At 40.4% G+C, this 11,896-nt stretch overlaps 1 protein-coding gene and 1 long non-coding RNA gene across 2 annotated transcripts; one reads left to right on the top strand and one right to left on the bottom strand.

Annotated features, from left to right (window-relative positions):
- Positions 1 to 3,399: 3,399 nt before the first annotated feature.
- LOC141378391 (uncharacterized) lies at positions 3,400 to 6,413 on the bottom strand. The gene is made up of 4 exons (XR_012392952.1): positions 6,285 to 6,413; positions 4,389 to 4,446; positions 4,211 to 4,273; positions 3,400 to 4,097 (listed from the first exon to the last, which is right to left on the bottom strand). It is a non-coding gene; the product is annotated as an uncharacterized lncRNA (long non-coding RNA).
- A 2,691-nt stretch (positions 6,414 to 9,104) lies between these two features.
- On the top strand, positions 9,105 to 10,516 carry LOC101884037 (uncharacterized). The gene is made up of 2 exons (XM_017351870.4): positions 9,105 to 9,222; positions 9,600 to 10,516. Exons 1-2 carry the CDS (start codon positions 9,132 to 9,134, stop codon positions 10,433 to 10,435), a joined length of 927 nt encoding a protein of 308 aa, XP_017207359.2. The 5' UTR covers positions 9,105 to 9,131; the 3' UTR covers positions 10,436 to 10,516.
- The last annotated feature ends 1,380 nt before the right edge of the window (positions 10,517 to 11,896 follow it).

The following is an 11,896-nucleotide window of genomic DNA, read 5'->3' as shown; positions in this document are numbered from 1 at the left end:
CTAAACAACACTCAACAATGTGTGTGAAACTAAGGGCTTAAATGGTCCAGGTAATCAATGATGATGAGTTTCTGCTGTGTGTGTGTGTCCAGATGACTGTCAGCTGTGGCAGGTGTGATTGGTGCAATGATTTGGTGGTTCTGGACAAAACCTCAGCATTAAATTATATTGTTCCAATAGAATGCTGAATACTTAACACAGTCAAAACCCGATTGCTCCTCCATAACATTGGGGTACAAATGATACAAGTGTTTCTATAGCATATAACTGCAAATATACAGATATTATAACAATCTAATACATGTTGTTTTGTCGCTCTGCAAAGCTGTGGTTTGCTGATTAAATGATAAGGCCTAGGCTGGTTTAAGCTGGATTTTTCAGCAGGGTGGATAAGTGTTCTTAACTGGATAAGCAAAAAAGCACTGGCGAGTTAGTATTTGTATAAATATAAATACTATATAAATCATATAAAAGCAAATACTTTAAGGTTTAAAATATATCTGAAATTAGGTTTTGCTGCATATCAGGTCTATGTAATGGCATGCATCAAGGTTGTGGGAGATGTGGTCCATCATCAATACCATCCTCTACTTCAACATTTTGGTCACAGGCTTCTAAACAAACATGCAAAATACAGCATGCTAAGTGTTATGTTTGATGTTTGCTTTTTTTCTTTGTGTATTTAATTTTTCACCCTCCCACCTAAATGTTACAGCATGCTACTTAAACTTGTAACACTAAGACAGTAGAACTGAAATTTTAAATGCTTTGCATTTGTTGGAATCAGAGCCTCCTGAACTTGAACTTCAGAATGCCCAATGTATTTTCGAGTGTACGCACAGCATTCAACTTTGAATTATCCATTATATGCATTCCCTGTGGAATGAAGTCTTCTTCAAGAACACTTCCAACCTGTTAGATCAGAGATGTCAAACTGAATTCCTGGAGGGTCACAGCCCTGTACAGTTTAGTTTCAACCCTGCTCCAACACACTTACCTATAGGTTTCAAACAAGCCTGAAGGACTCCGTTTGTTCAGGTGTCTTTAATTAGGGTTGGAACTAAACTGCACTCAAAAAAATGATTGGCGTTAATTAACTTTTTTTTGTCCACTGGTTCCACGTAACCAAGTTAAGTTACCTTTAAGAAAGAATATTAATTTTAGTGAACTTAAGTTAGTTACATAAAGGTAATGTAATGTTGTTTAGTTCAATCAACGTAACATTTATAATTTAGCTTTAATCAATGTAGTTATATAGGTTCAATTATTCTAAAATTGATATTGTTATGTTTAACCAAATAAAAAAAAACATTTTCCGTTTCATTGAGTTTATTCAATAGATTTTTTACAGATTTACACATTTTCCAGCAATAAAATGATTGTCAAAATCCAAATACTGTCTTTATCTGTATCTTCACTTATTACAATAAGTTAAAACATTAATACTAATAAAATATCTGTATCTTCACTTATTACAATAAGTTAAAACATTAATACTAATAAAATAATAGTAATACAAGTATGAAATAAATTGACAACAATAAATGATTTAAAAAATATGCTTACGACTCCGCCCACCGTGTCGACCTGAGGTAACTATTTCGAAACGACGATGGACAACACTGACCATAGCGTTGCTGTACACTGCCTCGGGTGCCTGACGGTTCAGGAGGACCTCTCAGGGCACTTGAGGCAGGTCTGCATGAGCGGCGCTGAGGAGGCCCTGGTCCTGTAGGAGGTGGCTCGTGCCTTGGAGTCGCGCGCCAGGTTTGTCAAAGAGGGTAGGGTGGTAGGCCTGGCGGAGGTGCGGGGCCTTGTGCAGGAGGACCCCACCTGGGCTCCTTGGCTGAGTATTTCGGGGCCAAGGGCTTCCTCGTTGCGGAGCAGCCCATTACACTCAGCAGCGGCAGCAAAAGTACATGTCCGTCCACTATGGAGGCGGATATGACTGAGGTCTCCCGTCGCCTCGGCCAGCGGTGCGAGCTGCCTCCCAGGACCCAGACGGATTTTCGCAGTTTCTGCGTTGCCACTCTAATGTGGCTGCACCGTCTGGGTCCTGGAAGCGTCAGGGAGCTTAGGGTGCGGGAGTGGCTGGGTAGGCGGCCAGAGGGAGAGGCTGTAATCCTGACGCTTCCCGGGAAAACCGTGAGCCTGAGCCGGAAAGAGGAGGAGTGGCTGGAATGCTATTACAGGCACATCCGGCCGCTCTGCCTTAGGGCTCGGGCTCCGGGGGCAGAGGACAAGGGATGCTTCTTCCTGGGAGCGTCAGGACTCCCCCTCACTAACCCCAGCCAGGACGTCCTGCGCCTGAAAGCAAAGTACGTCAAGAGGCAGCCCGCGCCGCCCGCTACCACCGCTGCTATGTCTTCTCCTCCGGCTGCAGCTTCGGCTTCTCCTCCAGCTGCACTGTCTCAGCCGCCTGCTCCACCTGGCGAGGAGAGGCCGTTCACCTCTGGCCTGCAGCCCCCTCCATTGCCTCCGCCTCGTTATTGGGGGGCTTTTCAGGACAAGTTTCCGGTAGGCTTGGGTGGGAAGCCCCCTAGTAGGGCGGAGGCAGCCACGATCGGGTTTACCGACCGTGGCTACTACCATCACTGGAGAGGGGGAGCAGCTCGGAATCCGGACGCGCCATCTCCTTGAGCAGTGCAGTGACCGGAAGGGCCGGAAGCCTTCCCTGGCCCGGGTGCAGAGTGCCATTAGGGCCGAGACTGCATGGACCACCGGCGTGCCGACGGTGGACGGCGTCCTGGCAGAGTGGGAGCTCTCGAGGGCGCTGTCCGCCGTCACCAGTGACCAGCAGCTGGTCATGTCGGTGGTCCAGCAGTCTTGGAAAGGACTGGAGATCCAGACCGTTGGGGACAAAGGCGGAGGAGTCGTCACCACCATGCCCTTTAAAAAAGGAGAAATTATTTGTGATTACCATGGTTGTCGCACGAGGAGGGCTTAAGGAGACGGGAGGCCCTCCCCCGTGTCTCCTCCTCCAACATGTATTTCTTTAAAGGGCTTGGTGGGAGGACCCTTTGCCTGGATGCCCAGTCCTGGCCCTGCCCCTGTCACCCGGGCATGGAAACCTTCGGAAGGCTTATGAACCACTCCCGGCACCGCAACAACGTGCGACCCTTTGTGAAACTTCTAACGCTGCCACAGGGGCCACGGGAGTGCGTTCTATTCCGCGCCCTTCGGGACATCTCCATGGGGGAGGAGCTGCTGCTGGACTACGGCGTTAGACGGGGGTCCTTCCGAGGAGAAGGCAAAAACTTAGATTGGCTGGACGACTGGGCGCGCAAGTCGCCTAGGGTCCAGCCAGCCACCTTTTTTTTTGTGTGTGTGTGTGTCCTTCCACTGATTTTTTTCCATTTATTTATTTATTTATTACTTAATTTTTTTTTTCATTTATTTAGTTAATTAGTTAATTATTTAGTTAGTTTGTTAGTTAATTATATTGCTGTTTAAAAAACAACAACAAAAAAATAACAAAAATATGCTTACAAAAACATCATAAAATACACTTTTCAAAATAATACTTTTCATATATTATAAAAAACATTCAAAAATAATATTCTGCCTTCAATTGATTTATCAAAAACATACTTAGAAAAATTAAGTCTTCTTTTGTAAACTATACTGTACCTTCTTTACACTGAAAAAGCAGATAACACTTCAGTTGTTCAAAGAAAGATTAACATTTTAAAGCAAAGTAACACGATCAGCACTACACCATAAATTATACCAACCATCACAGAACATGCAATAGCTACACACATTCATCTCTCTGACACTTGCACCATTTATGCACATTTGCACCAGACACTTTCTTACCACCACTCTATATCTAAAAACCAAAACATTGTGCATGAAGTCTGCTTCACACAGGTGTGTGGGCTTGACAAACCACATGTAGAAGCATTCTTAATTCTTAATTTTTTTTGTATAATTAGCACATCTTGGGTGTATCGCCTTTTCTTGTTGATTTGCTGAATGTGTCCTCAATTGTAAGTCACTTTAGACAAAAGAGTCTGCTAAATGTTAATGTAACTACTGTAGATTCATAAGGTGGTGTTGCACATCAAGGTTTGCGCTTCATCATGCCCAGCATCCTAAAAAAGTCAGGTAAAAAAATTTAAATTTACCAACAGATCAAAGGAGAAAGGAGGAATTGGTTTAAGAGGAAAATACAAAATGTTTAAAAAAATAACATTAAATAGCTAACCATGTACTCCCTCACTTAGGGGCTTTGAGGATGCATTCACACCTTTTTTCCACTGGTGATGTTCTAAATAACATGAAATGACTATTAGTAATTTACTAAATAATTAGTAGTTAAAATTACTAGTAATTTTTACTGTACATCATTTTAATGTGTGTATAGGCATCTAAAGGCATAGTACCTGGGTGATCCACAGTCTCCTCAGCCAGATATGGGACTTTAGAGGTTGAGCTGTAAACCTGTGTGGGAGAAAATAGATGTGAGTGAGCAAAGATTTAAAATAATAAAATATAATAATATACATAGACAACTACTAAACTTAAAAATTTAAACGTGTTAGATGACCAAACAAAAAAGCTTACATTAAATATTAGGGATGTAACGGTATCAGAATTTCACGGTACGGTAATACCTCGGTATGAATGTCACGGTACGGTATTTATTGAATCATTTACAGGAAAAAAAAAAACTTTTGAAAATACTCCAAAAAAGTGCCAAAAGTGTCAATGACATACAAATTAGCCATCTATCTGTTAGCTTTGAAACAGGAACTTCAATTTTAATAACAAAAAATTATTAAACCATGTAAAAAAAAAATAAAGTTTCAATTTAGTATTGTTGAAAACTCATCACATTTAACATTTAATCACTCACTTAGATAGAGATGGGTTTAAAGGAAAATTATCATATAACTATAATCTGGTAAAAGCTGGTATCTCTGGGTATTTACAATGTCCCCTGCAACAGAAAAAACCCTCTCATTTGGGACTGAGGATTCTGGGACAAGAGAGATATGACTTGGCCCATGTTGACAGCAGTGGGGTAACGTTGTGCATTGTCTTTCCCCCACTTGAGAGGACAAACCATGAGTGAGATAGAGATCTCTTTGCGGTACAAGTCAATGTCTGCATCAATCTGAACAGTGTGCTGTGTTTCTGCAGTCCCCATGACTGTTATTAGTCGTATTCCCTAACTTGCAGGCACGTGCACACATAGGGCTCAACCTGTGCAGTGTACATGCCCTTTTTAGTCTTGGATAGAAAATGCCCTTCCAAAACGATCAAAAGTGCCCCCGCGACGCAACACAACCTCCGTCCAGTCCAGCCCTTCAGTAGGCGCGCGATAACACCTCTCTTGAGAATGCGCGCTCAACCCCCCCTCGGCGCTTTACAATACGCGCGCCACAACACAGCTGATTAGAACGCGCGCGACAGCACCGCTATTCAGCATGCGCGCGGCGACAACACCCGCTTTAGGTTCGATCATTTCCATCTTTTTTTCATCTCCGCTACTAGCAGCACACTCCATTTCCGTATTACTGGATCTGTAGCGACAACAGACCGCAAAGGATTATGGCCACGCCGTGGCTGATGGGAAATGAAGTTTCAGCTACCTCCCGTTCGCTTCATTCGCCTGAGCAAATTTTCTCAGAAGACCTATAGTTTTACCGAGTCATGCGACTTCGGTAATATCGAAAAAATTTAATATTGCGGTATGACGGTATTTACAATACCGTTACATCCCTATTAAATATGTCATCATGCTAGATGTCATCCTATTTAAGTGTCACATATGCTTGTCAAGATTTTTTTTTTAAGTTAACAGGCTTGAATACAATTAAATAATAAATAACAATGTGCCAACACCACATTTTAATTAATATTATGTAAGTTATCAAAACTGGCATTCAAGCTCGACAAACCGCTTGACACTCATTTAAAATAAAGACTATCAAATCAAATAAAAAATCAAATCACTTTTATTGTCACATTATCAGCAGCACGTGTGCTTTGATGAGTGAAAAGCTTAGACTATTCTAACATGACTATTCATTACTACCAACGTTAGCAACTTTATTTTGGGGGAGTAAATATACACCAAGTATAAAATTTCACAGGAATGCAAAACAAACTATACATTTATCTGTCTATAATGTGGAAAAGACACAGGGAACATGGCAATTTCATAGCAATACTACACACAAACACATCATAGTATTACAAGAGAGTACATTTATGATTCAAATGTTGTCACAGCCTCAGTATAAATACATAAAAAGTAAAAAAAAAAATCTCACCTGTGTGTCCACATTGGGGAAAGCTTTGTGCACGTTCGCAATTTGTACTGTAATCTTCATCTTTTGATTCCCATAATATGGCGCCGAGCTGAGAGTGATCGTTGTGGTTTGAATCTTCTTACTTCCTGTGTTGTTTTGAAACTGCGCATGTGCAGATATTACTCCACCTATTGACCAAAATGCAGTACTGCAGAAGCAACACATCTCCCTTTCATTCATGTTACATAAGCAAGCTGTTTAAATGTGAATACTTACTTTTTCTATTTTTTTCCAACACAACACTTTTATTTTTAATACACAAACATAAGCGAATTGTTTAATTTAAACATAGTTACATTCTTTGGTCCAACTAAAGCCATAATTAGTGTGTGCAGAGCTGCTGCCTTCCAGGAATTGAGTTTGACATCCCTCTGTTAGATGTAATTCTCTGGAATAAAGCCAACTTCAAGGGTTATTCACAATAATGTGACAGAAGTGTTGCTGACTGTTGAAATGCAAAAACATTAAGAGTTCACCCTTAACCAGAGCTTAACTTGTGAATTGCGAGGTCCAGGAACAGATTGGGGTAACAGATCCAGCCTGTTACTTGAGGAAAGGGGGGGTTTTGTTGCACGAATGAAATTGAACGGGGTGGGGGTGTCGTGGACAAACATGAAGAGGGTTGGGGAGTCATGGAAGAAAGTGAACATGAACGGTTGGGCGGTTGAGGAGGGGGATCGATAATATGAGGTGCCGGATCAGATGTCAGAGGTTCTGGATCCGGCGTGTTTAGGTACAAATTAAGCACTACCCTTAACTGACGCTTGATAATAATGATAAAGAACCGGAGGTTGTCGAGCAAGGGCTCCCCCTTATCGAGGGAAAGAAAAATCTTTGCTTAAGTCGGGTCCTGAGAATTTCCCAAAAGGCATTTGGCTCAGGACAGCAACAGCATGTTTAGAGACCTCCCCAAAAAGCAATTAAAGTAAAGGCTGATTTATATTTCTGTGTAAAGCACATGCCTATGCTCTGGCACAGCCTTCGCGTGGGCAGGCATCTCTCAAAAAATGTAAATACATGTCGCAATGACGTAAAAGCGCAAGCTCTGTGATTGGTCGGATTAGTAGCTGTAACCAGTGTGGGTTTACAAGATAAAAACATTTCTAAAACATGTTTATTAAAAACTGTAAAATCACTTAATAATTCTTCAGCACAGCCGCATGTCAGTAAAATTATAAAAGTAGACGCTTCAATCCTGGTTCATGGACTTAAGTCAGGTTTATTTTGTACATTAACATAACGGATATCCATACAGCAGTGTATATAAATATGTATCCTGTCACATTTGCCATGCAAAACCAGTGCAAAGCTAAACGCATGTTAACTTTATAATGACATTGTGTGAGATTCATTGTTGTAGAAAGGCTTGAATTAACTCCACAACAAATATATCAAATAACTGTTGGGAAAGTTCATACTGTAATAGTACTGGAAATTTACTTCATTCTTGTCTGTTTTGTTTTGGAACCTGTCTTATTTCCCCAGTTAGCCCGGTTAGTTTGGCATAAGTAAATCCAGCAATCGCGCTTGGATCCACGCCAAAACAATTGCTCTGAGATCGCCTGAATGAGGTGGTGTCGGCTTGATTAAAACGAACTCTGGAGCGGATCGATTGCAGTGCGAAAGCAATACGATCCGAATCAGGCTATATCACAGTGTATTATGGATAAGTCATAGGCATATACTGTGTACAGCAATATGAAGAGAGAATGATGAGTAGGGCAGGATGTCATTTCTATCGTGTAAAATACGAAAGTAAAAGCATGCTGAACTATTAACTATTTCTCTCTATAATATAAGCCTATAATGCATGGGCTAACAGCTATGTTTGAGAAAGTCTCTGCTCTATATTTAGTGACGACGTATGAGGGTGTTCACCATTCAAAATAAAATTTTGCTTATAATGTCTTGTTGCTCATTGTCATAAATTAAAATAAGGACACATGACAGTTGAGCGGGAAAAATAAAGCCTAAAACTCTGACCGAAACTCTAGATGGCGCTACACAACTTTAAGCTTCTGTCACCCGCTCATAACACAGAAGAAGAAAGTTAACATGCTTGTTGTTGAAGTTACTGGCGACTCGAACAAGCCTGGATGGTTCAAGTAGCAGCTGCAGCTCTAGCGTTGAAGAAATTATTAATGTTTGACGCGGCACGTCAAAACAAAAAACGAGCATGAGGCGTTTCTTAACAAAATTACGATTTTACGCTTGCTGTTTTGGGCGTTGATGTGAACGATCACATTAGCTGCCTTTTTTTTAGTCACGAGGCGTTAAATGTTGATGGAAAACGTGAGCAAAGAGCGTCCCGGTGTGCATGGGCCTTTAGCCTGGTTGTTAGATTGTGCTGGAGCAGGCTAGCTGCAAAGAATACATTTTTTATAGTAACTTTTATATTATAGTTTAATTTCAGATACGAGGCTAAATTCAACTGGGTTAGTATGAGAATCCCAGTTTAATCTCTCGTCTTGCTTTTGTGCAATACCCGTCAGCTGTCTGTTGATCCTGGATATTTTTATCTGTGACTGTGATTACCTTTTCCCGCTTATGATCTTTAAACTCTTGATTTAAATTTTTTTTATTCACCACATTTATTTGATCCATCCATGGCATTATGCAGTTACAATAAAATGCTTTAAAACTTAAAAACTGTAAGACAATGTTTTTACACTGTGTTGCACAAAAACTCTGTTATTTTCTTTTGTAGTGAAGCTCCTCCTCCTGCAGTGAAGCTCCTCCTCATCAGTTCAGCTATAAATACTAGACATTTCACAACAGAAAGAAGACAAATCTGTTAAGACTGAGAACATGAGTCGTCCAGAGAACCTGAGTGATTCAGAAAACAGCAGTGATCCGGAACCCTGCGGAACTGCACATGAAGATACTGAAGAACAAACAGGTAGGTGTTTATTCCTGACAACAAGATAAACGTATTAACATAATTTGTATTAAAAGACTGAATTAAGTTTTTTTGCTGTAAATTTATGGACTGGGTCTGAGTTGGCTTTTATTTCCATGTTTAGATGGTTTATACAAATATTATATCAAGCTAAATATAATTTGAGGTGAAAGATATTTTGTTCTGATTTTTACATATGAAAAGTCCTGATCTGTAATGCTTTACTAACCTGATATTGATTTTTTATTTTTTTTTTAAATAACTGCAAAACATTTGAGTGTTTGTATCTTCAATGTTTTTGGCAATGTTTCACTTCACATTTTGCTAAGATTTTTGTTTACTGACTTGCTAAAAAAATTATTTACATTGATTTTCAGACAATAAAAAGAATGAGAAGAGCGAAGACTATAAAGTTGAAGGTACACACCTTAATCAACGCATGAACTCAATCAAATGTAGTCAATGCAGCAAACGATTTTCTAGACCTTCACACTTTAAGATGCATCTTAGAGTTCATACGAAGGAGAAACCTTATTCATGTTCTGAGTGTGGAAAGAGTTTCGTGCAGCAGTCAAGCTTAAGACTTCACCAGAAGATCCACAATGCTCTAAAAAAGTATACATGCTCTGAGTGTGAGAAGACTTTTATTAGAGCTGATTATTTGAAACGGCACCAGAGGATTCACACTGGAGAGAAAACGTATAAGTGTTCACAATGTGACAAGAGCTTCAGTCAGTTACAAAACCTGAAAAAACACGAGAGGGTTCACACTGGAGAGAAACCTTACAAGTGTTCACAATGCGACAAGAGTTTCAGTCAGTTACACAACCTGAAAAAACATGAGATGATTCACACTAGAGAGAAACCGTACAAGTGTTCACACTGCGAGAAGAGCTTCAGCCAGCCAGGACATCTGAAGACGCATGAGAAGATTCACACTGGAGAGAAACCACACATCTGTTCACACTGCAACAAGAGATTCATTTGTTCAGAAAACTTGAAAACACATGAGAGGATTCACACTGGAGAGAAACCGTACAAGTGCTCACACTGCGACAAGAGCTTCAGTCAGTCAGGATATTTGAAAACGCATGAGAGGATTCACACTGGAGAGAAACTGTACTCCTGTGATCAGTGTCAGAAGAGTTTCATACAGTCTGTGCAGCTCAAGAAACATATGAAATTCCACACTGAAGATAAGCAAAACTCATGAGATAAGTGGAGTAAGACTGGAAAGATTATTCAATTGTATTGTGCATTTATTTTATTAATAAACTTTTACTCTTTGATTGAAGGTTCTCTCATTGTTTATTACTTTGTAGACTTTTACAGTGGTGGTTCTAGCCTAAATGGCACCCTGGGCGAACCACCAACCTTGAGTGATATGCTAAGGGTACTTTCACACCTACAGTTTTGTTTCGGAACCTGTTTCGTTTGGCATATATGAAACCACCAATCGCTCTCGGATCCGTGCTCCGAGATCAATTGAATGAGGTGGTCTCGGCTCGATTGAAACGAACTCTGGAGTGGATCGACTGCGATATGATCCGAGCGCGGTTACATCACAGTGCTTTATGGATATGTAATAGGCATATGGCTATATGAACATATATTCATGTATATATATATGAGGGAATTTTGAGTAGGGCGGGAAGTTTCCTACTCATAATTAGGAATGAGATGCTGCATTCTTCCTGATGGTCACACGACCTTCACGCGTTTTAAATGGTGAATTATTTAAATATTACAGCATTCATAAAACGATTTATTGTTTTCCCCCAAAATATATATTTTCAAAATATATACTTTGCATAAAAACATTATCAATATACTCTGCCCAATATAAATAAAACTGATAGTAATCATACAAATTTCAGCAAAAAAACACCCTTAATGTGTTTATTCTTTTATTAAGATGTCCATGGTGATATTTACTTTCACAGTTTGCTTTAGGGAAACTCCTAAGGTAAATAAGTTAAATCTCTGAACTTTAATAATAAATCTAAATAAAGTGCTGCGCTTCCCACCTCCAGTCGCAATGACTTCCAGAGTGAGTTTGGCGCTCAAGTCTGCATCGATATCCTCGGTATCAAGATCGTCTGTTCGTCAGCATCGTCTGTTCTTGCGGTCTTGAGTATTGGAACTGAACTTTGGCTGCTGATGATGATGTTACACGAGAACACGAGGACGCAAGACTGCTGAAGAACGCATATTGAGAAACGACCAAAACCATCTGTCTGCCAACTGAAGCTCAACAGAGGAAGTGTGTAAATGTTCAACAAATGAGGTAATAGAGAGAAGGGAAAAGTGTGTTATAAAGAGAGGGAAAGTGTTTGAAAGAGCTCCATGCAGTGAGGTATAACTGGAGAGTTCTAGTGGTGGTTGCTTGTAAGATGAGTGATATAGAGGATTCTCAGGGATTATATAAAGGGTGGTTTATGGCAATGTCATTTCTGAATGGTGAGGAACAGGTTTTGGATGAGGGTCTACGTCTGGCGCCAACTGCCTAAACTTCTGAAAAGAAAAACAAGCAGAGTGAGCAATTTGATTTTTGCAACCTGGTACATGCTCAGTATGACACGGGAAGTGACAGAGACAACTGAAGTTTGGATCCACATGCAGGTTTATTCGGATAGTCAGTCAGCAAGCAAAGGTCAACACGGGTGCAAACAGA

The sequence above is a fragment of the Danio rerio genome, chromosome 17 (assembly GCF_049306965.1).
Source record: "Danio rerio strain Tuebingen ecotype United States chromosome 17, GRCz12tu, whole genome shotgun sequence".
Classification (NCBI taxonomy): Eukaryota; Metazoa; Chordata; class Actinopteri; order Cypriniformes; family Danionidae; genus Danio; species Danio rerio.
Note: the sequence above shows the minus strand (reverse complement) of the source record. Positions and strands in the feature narration are given on the sequence as shown.